Source organism: Antechinus flavipes, chromosome X, assembly GCF_016432865.1.
Source record: "Antechinus flavipes isolate AdamAnt ecotype Samford, QLD, Australia chromosome X, AdamAnt_v2, whole genome shotgun sequence".
Lineage (NCBI taxonomy): Eukaryota > Metazoa > Chordata > Mammalia > Dasyuromorphia > Dasyuridae > Antechinus > Antechinus flavipes.
In genome coordinates, this window is record NC_067404.1 from 11,782,403 (window position 1) to 11,805,409 (window position 23,007).

The 23,007-nt window shown below is 43.4% G+C and overlaps 1 protein-coding gene across 2 annotated transcripts in view; it reads right to left on the bottom strand.

Annotated features, from left to right (window-relative positions):
• Positions 1-719: 719 nt before the first annotated feature.
• The window catches only part of ZC3H12B (zinc finger CCCH-type containing 12B), a 261,754-nt gene continuing 239,466 nt past the window's right edge, over positions 720-23,007 (bottom strand). For both annotated transcript variants that reach the window (XM_051968990.1, XM_051968988.1), the window contains 5 exons: positions 19,621-20,390; positions 16,169-16,308; positions 12,298-12,532; positions 11,347-11,453; positions 720-7,087 (listed from right to left, as the gene is read on the bottom strand). In XM_051968990.1, the coding sequence (XP_051824950.1) occupies positions 5,637-7,087; positions 11,347-11,453; positions 12,298-12,532; positions 16,169-16,308; positions 19,621-20,216 (2,529 nt within the window). In that variant the 5' untranslated portion in view covers positions 20,217-20,390 and the 3' untranslated portion in view covers positions 720-5,636. The remainder of the gene's footprint in view (positions 7,088-11,346; positions 11,454-12,297; positions 12,533-16,168; positions 16,309-19,620; positions 20,391-23,007) is intronic.

Below are 23,007 nucleotides of genomic sequence, written 5' to 3' on the forward strand. Positions count from 1 at the left end.
ATGTCATAGAACATTCTCCTTTCTTACTATTCTGTAAGCTCCTTGAGAGCAGGCTTTGAGCTTCATTTACCTTAGTACACACAGAGTGTAAACCAGCATTGTGAGCCAGCTGTGCCCAAGCTAAGGATCCAGTCTGGACTGTGTCTGGGGCCAGAAGACCCCTCATTTTCCTTCCTGCTCTCAGTGCAGACTGAGGACTTGGAGCCATTGTCTCTGGAACAAGATAAGGGCCCAGGAGCACCGGTAGAGGCAGAAGGGGATAGGCAGGGGTCGTTGGCAGTAGGAAAAGCACCCACAGCAATAGTGACTTCATTATCCCAATGCTGGTTGGGGAGTTGTGGAAAGGCCTCAGCAACGCACATCAGGAGAACTAGTCACAACTTGGTTTGTGTTACGTTCCGTGGGACTCGGTTTAACTCTTGTCATGTGTAGGGATAATCTCACTCTAGATCAAGGGAAAGATACTCAACAATCCTAGCTCTTGATTCCTTTATCTGTAAAATGAGAGTTGGATTAGATGGAAGGCTTTTGATGTTTCTGCCAACTCTAGATCTGTGATGAACTTGTCTAATTGTATTTCTTTAGCTTTGCAAAATGCTTTCTTCAAGTTTTATTCAATGGTACTTATTTGACCTCTGCCCACCTAAGGTCAGAGGTAAGCCTATGTGGTTCCCCCATCCACCTTTCATTTAAAAAAAAAAAGCAGAGATAGAAGTCAGTAAATTTTAACCAAAAATTTTATATGATAGGTAGGAGCAGCATGGTTCATCGTTGTCATCAACCATACAGTATTTCTCCATCATGAAAACTTAAAACAAATTAGAAACCTTGCGAAACAGCACTCACAGCACATCCAGGCTAGTGGGAACATGCCATGCAGTAATGGGGGAAAAGCCTTGCCACGCATGCGTCAGAGGGATTTACAAACACCATAGTCGGGGTTCAATTCACTGTCATTCGCACTCACCTATGGGTTGCGATTTTGACCTCTGTATGTGTTTGGGCAATTCGGTTTTTGGAGTGTGCACGTGCTTGGCTTTGTCATCATCGCTCTTGTCATTGAGACTTACATTATATTTGGGTTGACCAAAGAACCCAAAGAGGTTTCATAAAAGTTTACAACAATTACACAGTAACATTTAATTTAACAGGTGGAGCAAGCAAAAACACCAGAGCTCAAGGAAACAAGCACCAGGACCAATCATCGTCAGATTATGTGTCCACGTACACAATGCACTAAAGCTATAATACGAGGACATGTGACTGCAAGTTATTGGGACGCTGCATAACTAATGGGGACAAGTTCTACAAAGATATCGGGTTGGTGGCAAGAGGATAATCCAGGAAAGTAGTTTTCAGTTCCAATTTCTAGTCCCTCTAGTATTGTTATCGTAGAAGATCACCCATGCTCTTCAAATGCTAAGAGGTACGAGGAAAGGCTGAAGGTTAAAAAGGAAAGTAAAGGTAGCTTAGTGATGAGAGCTGAGCAGGGTTCTTCAGATAAATCAGCACACTTCATGTTTTCTACCTCCTGGACCTGGTGCACATAATAAAGAAATAAAATGTATTTTGATACCAGAGTTTCCAAAAAAGAGGGTCTATACAAAGGCCCATATTTACAGGGGAGCTGAGATGGTTGACTGAGGGGGTCTGGAGATCAACTCTTCTCTCTTCTACCTTAGAAGAGACCCCAATGCTAAGGGGTGAGTTGGAAGTCAAGTTGCTGGGGATGTATAAAGAGATTTATTCTGAAAATAGAAAAATGGGATTCACTGAGAGAGAAAGAGTGATAAGGTATGTTCCACTGCTACTCCAAAAAGAGAAGATGGGGGGAGAGAGAAGCTGTTTGGACAGTGTCTCTAAATTAACCCCATCCTTTGCAGCTGCCTTCACTCCAACCAGGCGGGTCGGCTCAAGGCCTCTTTAAAGGTTCCTGGCCTCTCTCAGCTGGCTTAGCAAAAGAGAACCCCAACTTCAGGAAGGATGTTCCAGATCTCCACTTCTCTCTCCTGTGTTGTAAGAGTAGGAGAGGAGAAAGAATAAACCCCAAAGATCCTACACCCTCAAAGCAAAGGCCTAAACAGGCTGGAGCATCCTGTCAGGCAGAGGTGAGGCGTAGGAGGGAAAAAGTTAGACCCCCCCCCGCCATGTCCCAGAACAAGGTCCGAAGGACACGTATGTATTAACCCCTTCAGAGCAGCAAAAAGAAAGGGCTCTGAAGGCCCCTGGCCACGAGCTCGATCATATAATCAAATGAGCTGAGGGGGACAAATGCTCTTTCACATGCTTATTTATCAAGAAGTCCCTGTTGCAATGAAATCCCACCTGTTGAGAATCCAAGCCAGACGTGTCACTATCGTGGCTATAGAGTGTGATCATTAAACACCTGCAGATGGATGATTCATTAGCACGGACCATTTGTTACAGAGAATCCCTCTGCAAGGATCACATTGAGCTGAATAGAGAGAATTTGACGATATTATGCTCAAAACTATATACACACTAGCTGTGAACATGGTACTAAAGGGTACTGGAAAAGTCGTCTCAGTTTGTCTCTTAGCTACAAGTGCCATTTGTAAAGAAAAAGCCTTGTAAATAAAAATTACCCCTGCACCAGGTCAGGGTGACACACAGTGTCACAAACATCGCAGGTGGGAACAAGAGATACTGAAATTAGTTTAGAGATGAGTTTTGTACAAGCTTGTTGTTTTATACAATCAAGAAAAAAAGAGATACAATTTGTATCAACAAACAAAAGGTCATTTCTGGATATTTGAGGTGTTGCTCTCAGCCGCTTGGATCCGGACATGCTGTGAGGATGTTGGGGATGTTGGGAGGAAGCTAGAAGGAGGTGGGAATGAAGTAGCTGAAGGTCAGAAATACAGATGTCAGGAGAAAGAAAAGGAGGGTATAGGGGTGGGGCACGAGGCAGTGAATTTAAATGTTTTTAATCAATGCCTTTGGCCTTTTCAAGAATGATAGCTAATAGGATGAATTGGGTCTTACAGATCTTTTGATTATTAGAGGTGCCCATGCTCCGCCAGCCAAAACTTCCTGATTTTTAATTTCACAAATTCAATGGTTTAGGCGTGAAGGCGGTATCGTCTTTCAGTTTTGTTGGCTGGAGGCACCAGACTTAAATTGATTGATCTTATATGAAATGGCATCAATGAGAAAACTATAACATGTGAGTTATAACGGTAAGTTTTCATAGAATCATTAACAATCTCATCCCATTGTTCCTGTACTTTAAGATTTGAAGTGGATCGATTTCATCACAATTCTGCGAGGCAGGAAGTGCGAGTATTGCTGTTTATCAGGTGAGGAAAACGAGGACCAGTTAAGTAAAGCGACCTGCCCATCGTTACGCAGTAAGTCGTCAGAATTGGATCTAGACCCCAGCTCACATGCTTCTTTCATCGTTGGACAAAAAAAATCTATTTTGTACATGAATGACATTCTGAGGGGTGATTTATTTAGGGTGATAGATGGAATGGATACACGAATTTGGGAAAGGAATCGGAATTAGAACGGATTAGCCTTCTCTGTAAATGGCGGGAGTGATATGTTCTGTTGCTCAGGACAGGGAGAGAGTACCAGAAAGCAGCACACAAAGCCTTTATCAAAACACCAGAAACAACCCTAACGGCAGCCTCACGATCCGTGTGTTTCACAGTAAGAAACATTTAGGCAGTGTCACACCTTCTCATGAAGAGACAAAAGACCTAGGTAAGGCCTTCTCAACTTTCATGAAAAAACTACAGTAGGAAGTCAGCGATTTCCAGCTCCCAAACTCTAGAGCTGGCTTAAAATGATGAAAAATATATTAGATTCAAAAAAGGGCATCCATTCAGTGCAGCTTAAGAAAAAAAAACCCCAATGGATTTGCCTCTGCTGGAGGCTTTTCACTACAATGGATTCCACCCTGAGCAAAATACAAATTGCACAAGCCATGCCCTCCCCACCCCCACCCCCCTTCCCAAGTAATGCATCTGAAAAATGTCACTAGGCAAATTGTACACCTCTGGTGTGAGGACCTAGAGTGAGAGGCTAAGCTACCTGATGGCAAGTCGGAGATGAGACATTTCTTCTCAAAGCTAGCTTGTTCCTGCCCGGAAAATATCCTACTTTGCATCTATAGGAGAGTACCGTGCCACAAGTGATTGGTTTGGTTGCCTAGTGACTAATATACAAATTAGTTTTAACTGAGAGATCAGGCAGTGGAGAGGGATGAGCAAAAGATCGGGACCCGAAACAGAATCCAGTCTCAGCTCTGCTGCCACTTATTATAAACTGTGTGACTGTGAACAACTTAGGCCTCCTCTCAGGACCCCAGATGTCTCATACAGAAAACGAAGGGGCTGACTGGATAGTTTTTGAGGTCCCTTCCAAAGTGGACATTCAATGTTCTGATCGTTCCTTCCGGCAATCACATTCCATGTTTGAAGGGCCATCGCAGCTCTCCCGTTGAGGAGTCTACGGTTCCTCACTTTCGTTTCCAGAGGGGCGAACAACACAGAGCTGGCCAGCCAAACGAGGGTGTGTTTGACAGCGAAGCTTTACTACTTCTTTGAAATGCCAATCATTCTGAATGTGAAGCTTTGCGCCGGAAGGCAGTTACCTACCAGGTCATGAGATTGTACCTGATTTTGACAGGAAGCCTTTGAAGGCCAGAACTCCATGGCATCCGTGTGGGACTCCAGGGAACAAAATTCGCTTCCATCAGCTCTTCCGAAGAGGGACGCTGCAACTTGACCTCGGCTTTATCAAATGAAACCAGTGAAAGACTTTCATCGTTAAAGAAATGTCAATAAGCGTTGACATTTGAAAAAAGTGCAAAGGGTAGAAACTGGTCTGTTCCGTCACTAAACCCAGCCATCTTCCCCACTGCTGGTTAGCCCTTTCCAGTTTGATACTCTGCTAATGTGAGATACACCAAAGATGGCCTGGTCAGCCTCTCTACCTACATGGCTGAGTGTAGGTTCAAGATCATGCAGAGTTTTCATTTTCTAAGACTGTGTGTGTGTGTGTGTTTCCATACATACATACATATATGTATATATGTTTATACACATGTGGCATAGACACACACATACACCCCGATATAGATGGGTACATCTATAACTCAATAGAAAATAGTATTTACATATATTTATATATTATGTGTGTGCATCTATGTGTATATATGTGTATATACATCACATATATATTACACACATACATACACACACTTAATGCACCCCAGAAAATATACATTCAAACGTGCAACATAACTGCTGACAATAGATTTGCACTTACAGCATTCAAGGGTAAACTGTGATCCCATTTGTTTCATTAAGGATATTGGATGGCCAACTATCCATGCAATAAGATAGGCATTTCCTTTCACACAGTTTTTGCAATTCCTACTTTAAAACAACCCTAAAACATTAAACCTATGTACAACACAGTCTGATGTGGGTGCTCTTGCTTCTGCCTTTAGTATAGCATTGACATACTTTTTCCAGTACAGAATCAATGAGTAAGCGTATATTAGTGAGGAAATTCCCGGAAGGGTTTCTTCCACTTAGCCGCCTTCCCCCATATCTTCTCTCCCTGGATCGCTCATTCCAGAAAGGGCCAAGAAGAATCATCCATTAGCGTCCCGAGCGCAACTTGGCCACAATTATGGCTGCCAGCTGCTGTGCATCGGTCATGTGAGGATTCTTCTCCATCACCGAGAGGACGATGCCAACCGGGAAGATATTGCAGAGGTTCTTATAGGTCTGATACTGGTGTTCAGGGATCATGTGATGCTCCCTCGGCTGGCCGCACATCCCAACCCAAGGATTCCTCCAGATCTGCTCCATCTTTTCGGGCATGCTCCTCACCATGACCGGCTCATAACAGGGCTGCATGAGGTTGGTGCTCAAAGGGTACGAGTGATAGTTGTAGGAGTCAGCAGCAGCAGGATAGGGCAGAGGGTCCCAGCTGGCATGTTGCTCCCGGCACAGGGGTGGCCGCCTCTGCCTCATCGGGTTGCCATCATAGAGGCGGGAATCAGAAACGCTGTCCATCCGTGTCATCACCAACGCTCGGCCTGGCGGAGCCGTACCTGGGGGGTGGATGCCCTGAGGCACAGGGTAATCTCCGGGACAACTAGATCGGGCTCCGACTACTGGGTGGTGAGGCTGGGCATGCAACACTAATCGGGGCGCTGGATGTTTGTGGGGAACCTGTTTGGGTTCATCTGGACCATAACTGTGAACTCTTGTTAAGGCTTCATGGTAACCATGTGAAAAAGGCTGAAGATGGTTTTGTGAGCACGATCGGTTCACCTTCAAAGCATCTTCCTGACTAGCCTCTACTACACCCAAATACAAATCGCTGTATGAGGAATAAGGGTCACTACTCGTATGGCTCATGTGTTTGTCATGGCAGGGGCTGACATTGCGAGCGTACATGCTGCACGTGTGACGGTCTGGCTCGGCCCCATAATAGTCTGCACCATGGCCACTGTTGATGCTCAGGTTGGAGAAGTCGCTCATCAGTGAGTAGTAGCCACGATCCCCCAGGGAGTCATATTTTGGGTACTGCTCAGTGTAGCCAACAGAGGTGCCATGGCTATTAGTGACCAGGATGGGTGGGTATTGCATACTGGTTCTGTGTTCCAGGGAAGATTTCTGATGGGTGAATTGTGAGGACCCAGGCACTGGGCTGCTTGCAGAGCGGGTGTTCAGGGCACTTGCCGCATGGCTTTTGGAAGGAGGAAGTGTGGGGACACTCAAGGCCGTCACCAGGGAGGGGGTGGAGTTGGTCTCAGACTTACGAATGATAGGCAGCCTCTCCTCGGTTTCCACGGCCACAGACCGGATGCTGGGATCTGACTGGCGTTTGGGAGCGACACGCTTCCCTTCGGAACCGGGTTCGCTCTTGGAAGCGGGCATCGGCGCCGCGCTGCCACCCTTGGGCAACGCTCCCTCGCTCATGGTCTTGATAGCTGACAGTTTGGCACTGATGCGGAGCTCATCTGCCACTGCCCGCTGTGGTTGGTTGGCACGTTCTGGGTGGTAGTATTTACACTTGTGGCCATACGTGCATTTCTTACCTGAAAAACAATGGCTTGGAGTAAGATTCTCTCCACTAGATTGGAGCAATAAGCTAGGCCCTCCCCCAGAATTTTCAAAGGTGCAGACCACCTTTGAACTAGATGTATTTTGAACTAGATGAGATCTCAGAGGTCATCCAGTCTAATGCCCTGCCTGGACAATTCATGACAGTCACCTAGCCCTGCAGGAGCAGCTTCATCAGCAGTGATGGAGAGTTCATTGCCTCAAAGACCAGGGTCTACACCATCATTTGGATAACTCTTGGTAGGAAATCCTACCGTTCTCCCCCCCAACACACACACACACACACAAAATATCCCAACATTCCTCATGTCCACTCTCATCCCGAGGGGAAGATGAAATGTGTTTCCCTTCAGCTCTTTCCCCATTGGAGTAAAACAAAAACTAAGTACCATCTCCCACAGCCTCGTGTATATCGGGAGATCTCAATCCTATGGCACAATGGAAAGCACACAGATTAGGGGTCAGAGGATCTGGATTCAAATCCTGACTGCTTCCTGTGTAGCTGTGGGAAACTCACTTTATCTCTCTGCATTCTCATGTGTAAAATAGGGGTTGGGCCAAGGTTGGATTAGATGTTCCTTATAGATCTCAAACTTTTTAGCTAGCTTCCTATACCAGTGATTCAGGAGCTACTCTGAAGATAGGCCACACACTGTAGCCATATTCAATAAAGGTTAAGAACCATTCCAGATCGGGCAAGCAGAGGGGAAGCACCATGATGTGGGGGGAAAACATTGGCTCTGACTTCAAAGGATCTGGATTCAAATTTTACCTCTGAAGCTTTTTACCTAGTTGGCCTTGGATAAAAATCATCTTATCTCCATAGACCTTGGTCTATAAAACGAAGGGCTGGCCCTCTAAGGTCGCCGCAAACCTTGAATCCTATGAATTTTGTATCACAAGAAGACCTTTAGAAGGTTAGATTTCAAAGGCCAGAAAAAGTTGTTAAATGGAAATTAGATGGTATTTGGTAGGAGAAAAGATGACCACCAACCATGAATGATGATGTTTTTTGTCCTTGGCATTGTAAGGCTGTTAGAAAAGATTTCCTTCTCCACAAGCTTGTGAAGCAGGCAGCATGGGAGTTATTATTCAGATTTCACAGACAAAGATGGTGAGACACAGAATGGGGATATAAGTTGCCCGGGATCATCTGGCCAGGATGGAAATTGGGGCCTTGGATTCTAAGTTCAAATGTCTCTTCATTGAACTTGGGAGATGGATGGGAACAAGAAGTTGTTTTTGATTCTGTAGAAGAGATTTTATGTTAGGAAAGGGGCTGGACTTCCCTAACTCTTGAGTCAGTCTTTCTAATTCTGAGATTCTATGCCTGTATGACAGCCTAGCAATAGGCTAGTGGGTACTTCTCACCGAGGGTCAAATGTCAAGGGCGGGATAGAGTATTGGACTCTCTCCTACATCCCCACAAGAAGACCCTCACGCCTAACATGGCAAGTACCAGGTGAGTATCAATCACCAGATGGGTCATTTTTTTCTTAGGAACTCAAGGACTAACCTCATTCCCTTCTGCTCAGGGAACAGCAACCTTCTCTTCTAAAGTCCTTACTTAACTAAAGTCTTTACTTAACACTGAGAACATTCTGTTGGAAAGGGGATGATGCTAGAAGAGTCGTGAGTCCACCATTCTCCTTAAGGTAAAAAAAGGAAGCAGAGGCAGAATTTAATACAAGGGCATCCAGAGACCATGATTAGTGGGAAGGACAGTGGAAGTGGGAGGCTGGAGCCTTCTAAGTGCTGACTGCAACATCTACTAGCTGCACTGCCTGGGACAGATCATGATCTGGCTGATGGTCTTCATGAATTGTTGGGGCCAAAAAAGCCTCCTCCCCCGCTACCACTCCTCCAGAGTGATCTCTTTGACTCTCATGGATTAATTACCATCTCTATGATAATCATTCTTAGACTTAGTTATGCAGCCCTAACCTCTCTCCAACTGCCTTTCAAATATCTTGATGGACGATCAGTTGGCACTTTAAACTCAGTATGTCCAAAATGAAGTCCCTGTCTTTTGTTTCTTTTCGTATTATCTTTCCTCCAAACCCTCACTCCTCCTCTCTTCCCTATAGAGGGCAACACTATCTTCCCAGTCCCACAGATTCACAACCCAGGGGGTCATCCTGGACTTCTCATTATCTCTTACCCATATCCAAAACCGTTGCCACGGCGAAAGTTTGACCTTTGTAACATCTCTCAAATATTCCCTCTTCTCTCCTCTCACACCGATCTGATCCTGGTGCAGGTCCTCCCAACCTCACACCTGGACTAGTACAATAGCTACTGGGGAGGAGAGGTGTCTTGCCTGCCTCAGTTCTCTCCCCATTCTAATCCATTCTCCACTCACCAAATCAAAAAAGTGATTTTCCTAAAGTACAGGAAAGATCATGTCATCCCCCATACTCAATAAACTCCAATTGTCTCCAGGAACAAATACAAAATACTCTGGCATTCAAAGCCCTTCATAATCCAGGCATCCCCTCCTCCCTTTCCAGTCTTCTCACACTTTGTTCCTCAACATGTACTCTTTGGTCCAGCAACCTCAGCCTGTTGGCTGATCTACAAACCAGACTCTCCATCTCTCAACTCCAGACACTCTGTTTGGCTGCTCCTCCAGGCCTGGAACACTCTCCCTCCTTGGCCCTGACAACTGACTTGCCTGGCTTTAAGACCTAACTAAAATTCCACCTCCTATAGGAAGTTTTCCCTATGGCCCCTTTATTCCAGTATCTTCCTTCTGTTTATCTTCTTCTATGTGTCCTTTTTAGTTTCTTTGTATATATTTGTTTGCATGTTAACTCTCCCATTAGATTGTAAGTCCCTGTCTTTGGTTTCTTTTTGTATCTCCAGCACTTAGAACAGCGCTTGGCACATAGTAAGCCATTAATAAATGTTTATTGGCTGATTGACTGATGGTCCTCTCTAGGCTTAAAGAAGCTAGGTCTTAGGGCCAGCTAGGTGGTGCAGTGATAGAGCACCAGCCCTGAAGTCAGGAGGACCTGAGTTCAAATTTGACCTTAAACACTGTGTGACTCTGGGCAAGTCAATTAACTCCAATTGCCTGAGCAAAAAAAAAAAAGAAAAAGAAAAAGAAAAAGAAAAAAAAAGAAAAAGAAAGAAAGAAAGAAGAAGCTAGGTCTTAAATGACAGCCATCCAATCTATCCCTGGGCCTTAATTTAAAGCTCCTCCAACTTGGAAGGACCTATCTGAGCCTTCTAGGTGCCAGTTACTTGCATACTGCATTGAGGCATTGGAGGTACATTTTACCAAAGCTGCCCTTAGTAAGGGAGTCACTCCATAACTCTCCTATAGATCCTAAATCTACAGCTTAGAGAACCTCTGAGACCATTTAACAAATGGAACAACTGAGCCCTAGATAGGTTAAACAATTTGGTCAAGGTCACACATAAGACCCTAGATCTAGAGTGGGAAGGGATCTTCGAGGCAATCGAATCTAAGTCTAGATTTTACAGATGGGGAAACTGAGACTCAGAGAGGATCGATGACCCTCCCAAAGTCACAGTCATGCCAGGATTAGAAGTCATATCCTCGACTTTTAATCTGTGCTCTTCCCCGTTTCATCTGGTTTAGGGAACAGGTCTACCAACAAGTATTAGCAAATACTCTACAACTAATGCCAAGGCACTGAAAGTTAAGTGACATGTCTAGCATCATGGTGCCATTGGGTCTCATGGGAGAAACTTGAACCTGAGCATGCTGACCTCCAAGGTTGGTCAATAGGTCACATCACCCCCTCTTGGAATATTAATAATAATCAAAAGGAGGAAAACATCCACAGAATTATTCATCAATGACTTCATCTCACTATGCCTCAATTCCCTCAGCTGTCATATGAAGACAATCACCTTTGTACTGCCTACTTCAAAGGGACATTATGAGAAAAGTTACTCAAAAGACCCAAAAGCACCAGAGAAACACGAGTTCTTGTTATTCTTAATTATCATCAAAGCAACAATTGGTATCATAATGATATCAAAATGAATAAAAATGCCAAATTCAAAAGCAGTCACTGATCACATATCTCTTGGAGTCTCAGTATGCTCATCTCTAAAACTGAGATAATGATACTACATCAAATCCCTTCCCAGGTTGTTATAGGGAAATTCGTGGTATACCACAGAGGGTTAAAATCATAGGAACTCTTAGTATGAATAGGATTCTTTGGCAGATAACTTAGTTCTCCAGCTGAGTACCCACCATAAGGGCATGGCTGCTTCTTATGCTCAGGAATCACAGGTTTCTTTCTTAAGAAATTTTCCAGACTTGGACCATGACGCCCTAAGGGGTCATCCGGAGGCATAAACCTGGAAGATAGTGTGATAAATTAATTAATTATTTCTCTCATATTTAATAACTAATTAATGAATCAGGATCAAGAATTTTTCTCTTTTCTATTTCCTCATCCAGAAACTAACCTGTGTGGGAAATCTCTCTGAGAGATTTACCCAAAGCAAGATCTAAATGAGAAAATAAAAAAATTCTAAGTTTGAACAATGGGTATATTCCTGCTCATTGTGTTTGCCAGACAGGTGTAGGAAAATGTAGATACTGTCTTTTGGCTTAACAAATGATATGGAAATCGATTATCTCTTTGGCCAAGATTTGAGTAATCTAAGTCATGAACCCTAGGACAGCCCACCTCTCATTGTGTTAACCAATCAGAGTTGATTGCCACCCAAAGTAGGAACATCTACTCTTTGAAAGGCATAAAAATTGTTCCTCACTTCCATGAGGCCAAATGACCCTCATCCCTTTATTAATACCATGCTGGCCTTATTGATTAAATTGTTCAATTACCTGGAAATGATGTCTCTTGAACCTTTTAAATTGTCATAATAGAAAGGTGTGAATGCATTCCTTGTGATGACTGGGGCTCAAAAATTCTCTGAGCCCAGAGAACGTATAAGCTCTAGGGTGCAAAGCTTGCTTTTTTTACTCTATTTTTTCAACGAGGCTAATATGAAAATGTGTTTTGCATGACTTCACCTGCATAATTGATATCATATTACTTGCTTTCTCTTTGGGTTAAGATGGGGCTGGAGGGAAGGAGAGAATTTGGAACTCAAAATATTTAAAACTGAAATGTTAAAAAAAAATTTTTTTAATTTTAAAATAGAGTTGTCTGGGGTTCCCGGGCCCAGAACTTACTTGTCATTGACAAAAGAAAACATCAGTAGTCTCTCTTCGATGAATTTCTTCCACTCGGGCTTCTCATTCTGAAGATCCCGGTAGTTATCATTGGACACAATGATGCCATCGGAGTCAAAAGCCAACTTGACGATGAAACGGTCATCATAGCAGACGACTCTCCTGCCTTGTACTCTTCGAGATGGAGTAAAGACAAGAATCTTTTCTTTCTCCAGTTTACGTAAGATATCTTGATCTGCAAAACGAGTTAGATGCTATAAGATGTCCGGAACCGAAATCCAAGACTGTTCTATTGTCTATATGTTTAAGAAATTCTCTCTTATTGCTATCTTTTGTTTTTAGAATTTCTCCATTTGCAAATAGAGACCCTTTTCCCTTTCCTTCCCAGGGAGCTGTTCCCTGATAATAGTAAAGAATTTTGGCACAACCAATCAATTCATCAGTGAGACAGGCCATAGTTCTGGAGTGTTTTCTAAGTCACAATCCATATATAGGAATGGAATGGAGAGATGGGAGTGAAAACACCAGTGTGCAAATTCTAGCACCGCCACTGCTTAGCGGTGAATCTGTAGAAGGTCACAGAATTTCTCCCCCTAATGGCAATCCAGATTCCCCTTTATAAATGGGAAGGTCAGTCCTTTCCTGTCCACCCTCTCCTTGGACATTTGGACACCTCCGGGAGGGAGGCATCCAAGGGGGATCTTCCCTTTTTCCAGGGGAGGAGATGGCCAGACAGAGGGTTTGCCAGCTCCGCAAAGGCAGGTCTCGAGGTTCCCGAGCCAATGCTTATTTCACTCCCCCGGGTTGCCTAGTAACTGAAGAACAGGCTATTGAAAAAGCAAGCTTGAGAGGAGGTGCAGGAACAGGGATGGAGTGAGTCAAGACCCCTTCAGAACAAAGCCCTCGGTGTATAAACATATAGTTCACTCGGGAGGCTGATCAAACACAGCACATGTCAGTGAGAGTGGGGAGGAGCTCCTTCCTACACTGAGAAGCACCAGTCGGTGGTTATTGGTGAACTTGGGCTACTCCGAATGTAGAATCTCCTCTCCCACCCAATAAATACAATAAAATACCAAAAAATTACGACTATGTGTGATCCTAGGGAAGAGCTGAGAAAATGGATCTTCCTCTTCTCTTTCCAGTGGGGGAATATGGGTATGGAATACAGCGTATACTGTCAGCCTCAGGTAATGTGTGGATTCGTTTTGTAGTCTTGCTTTGACTTTTCTTTTTACTCTTCATTCCAAGGATAAAGAAGAGACAGGATAAACTTCGAAATGAAGGTAAGACTAAAAACCAAAAATAGCAATACAAATGAAACACTCCAAGTCTTTTCTCCAAATGTGGGCGATCACTGACTTTCGGAAGACTGAGACAGGGGGGCCCCAGAACAAGTCTGCCATACAAGGAACAGAGTCACTAAGCCAGAAACTTAGTTTAGAGGAGTTTTAGTTACAAAAATTCATGGAGTTATCTGGTATGTCAGAGATGGGCTGTAATCTGCATTGGTGGAGGGAGTACCCACAGTAAAGGAATATCAAAGTAATATGGGGTGGTGGCAAGATGAGTCCAGAGAGCTGAGTTCAAATGATGCCTCTGCCTCCCCCTTTATGAACCCATCTGTTGTGACAGATGATAGCCCTTGAAGCACCACAGGGTCCCAGGGATGGTGTCTGGGGGAAGATAAAGTATTTTTGTAAATGAGAAAGCACCAAAGAGAAGAGATCTGGGGTTAGTAGCAAATGACTCGCCATCACAGGCTAAAACCACTTCAAGCAGCTTTGCCCGTTCCCACCCTGGGAGTCATGCTCTTTCTCCCCAAACACCTGTCTTTGGCTAGCAGAAGAGCTGCCGAGATCTCCCACCCCTCTCCTCTGCCTGCTGGGAAGCAGCTTCTTCAAATAGCACACACATGAACTTTACATGTGTGCTCCATTGGGCAGCAAGAAGACTCCTGCCCTGGGAGTCAGGAACCCTGAGTTCGAGTCCTACCTCTATCACTTATTAAGTTTTTGCTGCCAAATCTTTTCCCGTCCCTGGGCCTCAGCTTCTTCTCCTGGAAAACAAAGGGACTAGATGATCTCTAAGGTGTGTGTTTTCTTTTTGAAGGTTCTGAAAGTTTCTGTTCTCAGGGCCTTCCCAGCTCTTACATTTCTTGTCCCAAGGGCCCTTCCAGCTCTGATATTCCATGTTCTAAGGTCCTACCCAGCTCTGACATTCTATGGTTATAAATCCAACGAAAGCAGAACTTTTCCATTAATCTTGAGACTTCATTTAAAATGTCATGTGTCTAGTCCTGTGTTTTAGTAAGATTTCCAGGGGACTAAAGAAGAAACTCTAGTGAACAATGACGGGCACGGTCAGCTTCATGAGCGAGAGTGGCTAGCTGCTACAACCCTCCTGAAGAAATGCTTCTGAATGTCAACATACTGGAAAAGCCAGGAGAAAACACGACTATAGTAGAGTTAAGAAATTATCTGCACACGAGCCTCTTGACATAATTCCGTGGATCAAGGGCAAAGGCAATAGGACCCTCACCCCTATTTCCTCCTGGACTGCAGCTGCAGTCATTCCTCAAGATTTCTAAGCAGCCTTTGCTTAGGCTTCCCAAGGGGCTGTGGCCACCCGCTGCTGCAGAGGTCACTCACTCCAGCCTCAACATTCTCCACTCGGACCGAAAACAGGCCCAGTCCAAAGCAGAAAGCAGAGGGAATATTTGGTCCCCTGGTTACTTGGAGAGTCAGAGAATGTAAAATAGTGCTTGATGGGACCTTAGAACACGGAAAAGTTTAGAACAGAACCGGGAGGGCCTTAGAACACAGGATATAGAATGATAGAGCTAGACAGAGCCAGAGAACAGAGAATGTCAGAATGTCAGAAGCTGAGAATAAAGACTATCAGAGCTGGGAGACACTCTAGAACACAGAATATCAGACCTAAGAGAGGCACCTCCGAACAGTATTAGAAAGTTCAACGCGTAAGGGATTTTCAAAGATGTCTAGTTTAATCCTCTTATTTAACAGATGAGGAAATTGAGGTTCAGAGAGGGGGAGTGATTTACCCAGTCACAGAGCTAGTTGGTGGCAAAACATTTAGTTGGGATCACAAATGGAGCTAGAAGGGACCTTGAGCTATCTAGCAGAAACCTGCCCATAGCCTTCCCATCCCCTTCCCATCCTGGTCCTCTGTGATTTTACAAAAGAGGAAACTGAGGTTGGGGGAGGTGAAATGATTTGCCCATTAGGCCATTCTGATGGTAGGTATTTCAGGAGCAATCTGAAGCAACACCTTTGGGCTTTCCAGGATACAGGGGCACTCCTTCTATTATGACATATTGGGAAGACTCCTAGGTCAAGAGTCAGGAAGTCTGGGCTCAAGTTGGATTCTTCTACTGTCTGACCTAGATCAACTCCTTGAACCCTATGAACTTGAGTCTTTTCTTCTGTTAAATAAGGATAGTCATACTCGAACTTCCCACCTTGGAGGGGGTGTTATAATTGTCCAATGAGAAGACACATGTCAAAGGGGTGTAGAAATGGCAAAATCCATTTGCTGTCTAGCTTTAACACAGGTTTTCCCTTCCCCTCTAAGTCTCAATATCCCTATCTGTAAAAAAGGTAGAATAATACTTAACCTACCTCACTGAGTTGCAGACAGAGAATAGATATGAAGATGTGCAGACAGGAGAGTCATGTGAGCTTTCCTTCCCAGCAGGCTCTTTGCTCAAGCCAGCACCCTTGCTCTTTTAGGTCCTGGAGCCTGGGGGAAGGGTATGGAGCAGACCGGCCAGTTTTCCCTACACATATTCCCCGCCAACAAGGCGAGCTCAGCCATAAGCCGGGGAACAAATGTCTTTCAGATGCATTACCTGTAATTGGTGCATCAGGGCGAGACTGCTCCTTCCGCCATGCAGGTACGAAGACTGTAATATCTTTATGGCCTTTCTCCAGAAACCAGTCGACAGCTAATTGTATTCCTCTGCAGGAGAAGCCTTCTTTGTTCCCATGGCTGAAAGAATATGGGAAGTAATAGGGGAGAGCAGAGACAGCAATTTGCAAATGGATACACAGATGTCAGTCTTTCTTACTTACAAAGGCTTAGCCCAGCTAGAGTTCTCAGTCTGGGAAAGCAAACCACAAGGGGAGGAAGGCAGCGAGGAGGAGGACAACTTGGCTTTATTTTGTTTTTAATTAAATCCAACATATCTTCAATTAATCGGTGTATTTCTTTGTTGCTTTCAGTTACAAAGCCCTTTTTCCTCCATTATCTCCACGGATCTTTCTAATAGCCCTGTGAGTTAAATAGGCCAGGAATTGTCCTATTGGTCAAAATATAGACCACACTTCTAAAACTGTATATTTTTGTAAAAGGGTAAAAGAATATATATAACATCTATTATATCGGTTACATATAATAGATATTATAGAATATGTATTATATATAATAAATCAGATAATACATCATATAGTTTATATATATAATATTTACTCGACATATATTTTAAATATTTTCTATTCTATATACATATTATGTGTTATGTATTGTTGTAGAAAAATATACGTAAAGGAAGGGGACTAGACAAGTGATTTCATCAAGATAGGGAATTTCTGGAGAAGGAAATGCCTTTACCTATTCAGGCGGGTACCTTGTGACTTGTCCCAGATTATACAGCCAGGATGTGTCAGAAGCAGAAACAGGGGTTCCTCATTTTGAAGCCGGCTCTCCATTCACTAATGAAAAATAACTCTCTAGATAGACTATGTTAAGAGCCTTCTATGTGGGGAAAGTGGAGTTTATAGGATCAGTTAGGTATTGTATTGATGGTACAAGTGGGGCTGGAGTTCAATCAACAAACATTTATTAGGCACCTACTACATACCAGTCTCGGGTCTTCGTATTCCACTTTGGGCACTTTGCCATTAATGACAAGGCCTACAGTTTTCTGTGTATTCACAGCTTTTGTAAGTGGGAACTGACAACAGTTGTCTTGGGTCTGAAGAGCACTAACAGGTCAGGCTGGCAGGTGCTATCTCCATAGAGGGAGAACTGGTGAGAATCCTTCATAAATACTCATGTTGTTTATACAATACCCAAGGAAATGTAAAATGCTAATTACCCAGCTACTCGGGAGAATGAGCACCATGACACAATTTAGTAGTTAGAAAGAAAAATCGGACAATGAAAAACTTAAGAGATGGATTAGAAAAGGATTGAACTGTAACCTATTTAACATGTAAAGGACTGCTTGCCATCTGGGGGAGGAGGTGGAGGGAGGGAGGGAGGGGAAAAATCGGAACAGAAGTGAGTGCATGGGATAATGCTGTAAAAAATTACCCTGGCATGGGTTCTGTCAATAAAAAGTTATTAAAAAAGAAAAGAAAAAGAAAAGAAAAGGATTGAATTTGTTGCCATCATCTTAAAAACTGGGTGGTGGAAGAGGGGGAATCCATGTCATACATGTGAGTCTTGGCCATGGAAATCTGGGTTCGAGTCCTGGATCTGCATCGACTTGTTCCATGACCTTGAGCACATGTCACTTTCTCTCTTTGGACCTCAGTTTCTTCATCTAGAAAATGAGAGGCTTGGGCTTAGACTGAAGGTCCAAAGACTCTAAGATCTCTTTTGTCTCAAAGAATCAGTGAGTATCACACACACACACACACACACACACACCACTGAATTGACTGGGATGGTGCATGTGAACAAATTCCCTTATAGCGTCACATGTAGAGCAGCCTTCCAGGAAGTGACAAAGCTTATGCAATACCGGGATCATAGGTCTGTCCTGGATTCATCAATCATCAAGCTACAAGAGAAATACACTAACATGGCAGTTAGTTTAGAAGGCCAAGGGAGCCTGGAGAAGACAACAGAAGGCCATCCATTCATTGACGGCAAAACTTTGTTAAAAAGATTTTTGTTCCCATTTCCAGGCTGCTTAGGGTTCAGATTCCTCAGTGAAAGAAGTTAGAAGAAATGGAAAGAACTGAGATGATCAGAGAACTAGCTTTTTGTTTCAGCCATATCACTGCTGACTTTGGTCCTGCAATCTTCTCTGATGGAAAATGAAAGGTGTTGGGCTGGTTGGTCTCGAAGGCTCTTTCTAGCTTTCTAACATTTAACATTCTAAGGTCCCTTCCATCTCTAATTCTTTGAATGAAATACCCTTCTAAGATGTAGAAAGTTATATATTCTAAGGGCCCTCCTGGCTCTAACGTTCTGCATTCTAAGGCCCCTCTCTGGGAGGTAAAAAGAAGTGCCCAAGATGATTGGGGCACCAATGAAGTTTTACATAAGGTTAGATAGAGAATGCTGGGAACAGTTTATGGAGGGCCTTAGACATGCCAAGGAGAGCATTCTGGAAGAGATCTACTCAGAATAATAACAATTCCCATTCATGCGGATGGAGCACTTTTTTCCCTCTCCCCTATCCTGTGAAATATGAGGGTCAGAGTGTCAGGGAAATTAAGAAGATTCCCCAAAGTCAACCTAGGAAGAGCCAGAGCCTGAAATGGAACCTGCATCTCTGAACTCTAGTCCAATGGGTTCTTTCAACATCCCACTGGCAATGGGGATGCCTCCTGGTTGCCTGCTGATCAAAAAGGTAAGTCACGGGGCATAGGATGATAGCACAAAAGAAGTGTTAGAAAAATGAGTCTGGTCTAGAGGATGGATCAGAGGCAGACCAGAGACCACTGAGTCATCTATGGCTTATGGGTAATTTCAGAATGCCTGAAAAAAAATCGGCAACAATTTTCTAGGAGAAAGAATTTAAAAGAGAGGTGGCAGCAGCATGAGAGATTTAGATTCTGACAACCTGCCAACATGAACTTGTATCGATGACATAGATGGCACCATGAAGGAGTTCCCATTGTTACTGTGCTTTCTAGCAAACCAAGGGTTCTAGCCCGCTCACGTGTTCACTGACCCAGAAAGATCACATGCCCATCCCATAACCTATCTCAACTTTCCTTTTCTATAAAGTTAGATGGTCTTAAGCTTGAAATCATGCCAGATTAAGTGTTATCCCCTCCTTTTAGAGCGAGAAACTGTGGCACAGAGTAGGAAGTATCTTGGCTAAGGACACACAGGTGACAAGTAGCAGGGTGGGACTCAAATCCAGGACTCCTAAGTCCCCATCGGGTATACTTTCCATAGTAGCATGGATTTTTCCTTATCAGACTGTGAGCTTCTTGTAAAAACAAGAACTATCTTTTGCCTCTTTTTTTATCTCCAGCACTTAACACGGTGCCTTGCACATTTAATGACATTTCTTTATCCTGGATTGCTGTCAGAGAAGAAAATAAATGTTAGCATTACCTCATGGCCACGTTACTTCCATCTATCACAACAGGTCTCAGGTTCTCGATGTTGTCTGTGATCTCACCTTCCAGGGACAGCTCCGGGCTAGTCACATCCCTGGCCGTGTGGCCGTGTTCCGGGCCTCCAGCTTTTTGACCCTCTTCCTCGCTTTTGTTCCCTAGTCTCACAAGTTCAGCCAGTATGTCATTGATGAGGGCATCTGGACCCAGTTTGCTCAAAACAGTTTGAATCTGCTCCCCAGCATACCCGAGTTTTAAAGCAAAGTCCATTTTGGCCTGGTACTCCTTGTCCACGGAGGGCTTCTTGTCTTCTTCGAGTTTTGGGTCCTGCAGAGTGCTGCTCTGAGAGAAGCTGGGCTGGTCCAGACAAGGCGAGCGGCAGAGCTGTGGATGGGGCTTGGGAGGTGGTCCTTGTTCTTGCCATTGGGGATGGCTGGGATTTCGCAAGCCCAGCTGCTCTGGCTCACTCTCAGAGCTGGTCCAGTCATCAGAGTCAACGCTACAGTCCTCAGTAGTTCCCTGCTGAGGGTTCTTCCCTTCTTTGGAAGGTCTCTTCTTCATTCTTAGCATCTTCACCAGGAACCAGACCGTCATCCCGTTCAGCTGCCAGCCAGGGGTACCGATTCCTCCTTTTCACTCCCCAAAATGTTTTGGCTTCACGGCCGAGGTCATTCTCTAGGTCGAATACTTGGGCGGTATGGATAGGGATTTGTCGTTCCAGCTCAGTCTGTTTGAGTGTACGCAGATCCCACGAAAGGTTCCTAAAAACTAACACACATGTGCAACAATTAACTTGAGATACATTCTGGGAAAAGGTCTGGAATGCAGAGACTTACTTCTAAGATATTATAATTCCTACGACTCTTGATTTCTAAGCTTAAACTGTCTGGAATCATCCTTAAAGTAAAATAAAATATAGAAATCTCCACGTCACCTTATTGCCCAATAACCCTGGACACACAAAATTTCAGTAGTGGCTGAACGATGCTGAGTTTCTGCCCACAGAGTAAATTCAGACCTGAAGTTAAGTGTTTGTTGTAACAACTTTAGGGAATGGGAAACATGGTATCTCAAGTCCAAGCAGGAACAGATTTCTGGAAAATCTACCTGCTTTTCTACTAGTTTCTATATCTACCCCTTCTGGTTAAGACGAGACCTAGCGTTCAAAAGGTTACAACCTTCTATCTACGTTTCCTCTAGAGAGAGCTTCATTTGGGAAGATGGGCAAGTCGATAAAACTGTTTCCATGTGAAATAGTCTGTAAATAAATAAAGGGGGGAATTCCAGACAAGGCAGAGCATCCATCTTATTTGGATGGGGCTTATTTGTTTAAATTGTTCAGTTACAGGAGAAAGCCCAATATATAAAGCAAAATATAGACCAAAATATAGATTGGGAGGGATATCAAACCAAGTGGATAATAATTCATAAAAGATGATGAGGCCTTATGAGAATTCATGAGCTTCTTCATGTCCCACCAGTGCCAGTCAAAAACATTTTACTTTTTTTCTCTCAACTTGTTATGAGAGAATAAGCACGTTAAGTGGCAAAAGAACTACCTCTTGTTTTACGAAAATGAAAAACTTTTTTTTAAAAAAATGATCACGGGGGGCAGCTAGATGGTGCTGCAGTAGACAGAGCATCAGCCTTGAAGTCAGGAGAAACTAAATTCAAATCTGACCTGAGATACTTCATAATTCCTAGCTGCCTGATCCCGGGCAAGTCACTTAACCCCAATTGCCTCCCCCAAAAGAAAAAAATGCTCATGAGTTAATACCAACAATTTCATGCTGTAGAGATATAAATAAGACACAATCCTGGTTTTACTGTTGCATTTGAAAAATATGTGAGCACTCATGGGATATCCTCAAGCATTCATGTCAATGAGTCTAAGCTGGAGATCACTCAAATTCAAAAACTTTCAGAGTTGGAAGGGACTTCAGAGCCCAAACTGGTAGAGCCGCAAAGGATCCTAAAATCTAGAATGTCAGAGTTGGGAAAAAAACTTAAGTTCTAAGAATGGCAGAACTGGAGGAAACCTCAGACCCTAGAACACAGAACTGGGAGGGACCTTGAAATGGGGACCTCAGAACACAAAATGTCAGAGCTAGGAGAAACCTTAGAAAACAGAATGTCTGATTGGGAAAGGACTTTGGAGCCATATATTATAACATCAACAATTTAAAGAACTTTTGAACAATATATCATACCAAATGTTAACGGTAACTGGTCGATCACTTAGTTCAACTCTCTTATTTTGCAGAGGAAGAAACTGAGTCCCGGAAAGAGTGACTTGTCAGCAACAAAGCCAAGACTCAAGATCTCAAGCTTTGTTTAGTAGAGGGGAAAGAGTCCTTGCTTCTCAAAGGAACAAAAATCAACAGGTAAAGTTAGAGGGGGCAGGGAACAAATTTGGATTCAAGATTGAAACAACAATAACAACTAAGAATTTTGTTACCTTGTAAACTCTGTTGGATTCCCAGCACTCAACCAGTGTCTTATTCACACGTGATAAGCCCTTAATAAATGGTTATTGGAACCTTACGAGTTCAATCCTCATTTTATTGACCAGGAAAATGAGGCCCAGAAACACTGAGTGACTTGTTCATAAACATCCAGTAAAGGGAGGAACCAGAATCTGAATCCAGGGTCTCTGACTCTTTCCATTATAAGGTAGTTAGTTAGATAGAACGTGGGACCTGGAGTCAGGAAGACTTGAGTCCAAACCTGCCTTAGACAGTAGCCACGTGACTTGAAACAAATCATTTAACTTTTCATGCCTCATCTTTTCCATCTGTAACATGGGCCTAATACCTGATAGGGTTTTGATAAGGCTCAAATGAGTAATATATATAAGAGCTTTGTAAAGTGCTATACATAAATGCTAAGCAGCTGTTAATATTGTCATTGTTTGTTGTTGTTGTTCCATTCCATCGCTTTCCAGGTTTGAGCTTAAAAAAGGATGATTACTTATTGGAGACGTTTGAGACAGAATATCTCCATAGGGTCACAGGTGGTGGACTTTGGGCCTTCTTGATTCTGAGAGTCTATGATGCTTTTGATGAATCTACCGTATCTTAATATAGGATGAAACAGAATATTTCTAACATTTAGAAAGTTCCTTAAGAGTTTTTTTTTTAATTTTTACTAATGTGTTTTGTTCTTATTTCACCTTCATTTCTAAATTTCTTTCTTCCTACCCTTCTGAACCCATTGATACAATTTATGTAACAAACAAGAAAAGAACGGAAAATGAAATTTAGTGAAACAAATATAGCTTCTAAATCTGACAACATGTGCGATGGTCTGTACCCACCGTTTACAACCACTGGGGAAAAAAGGGAGAGAATTGTCAACAATTCTCCTTGAAGTAAAGTAATATGAC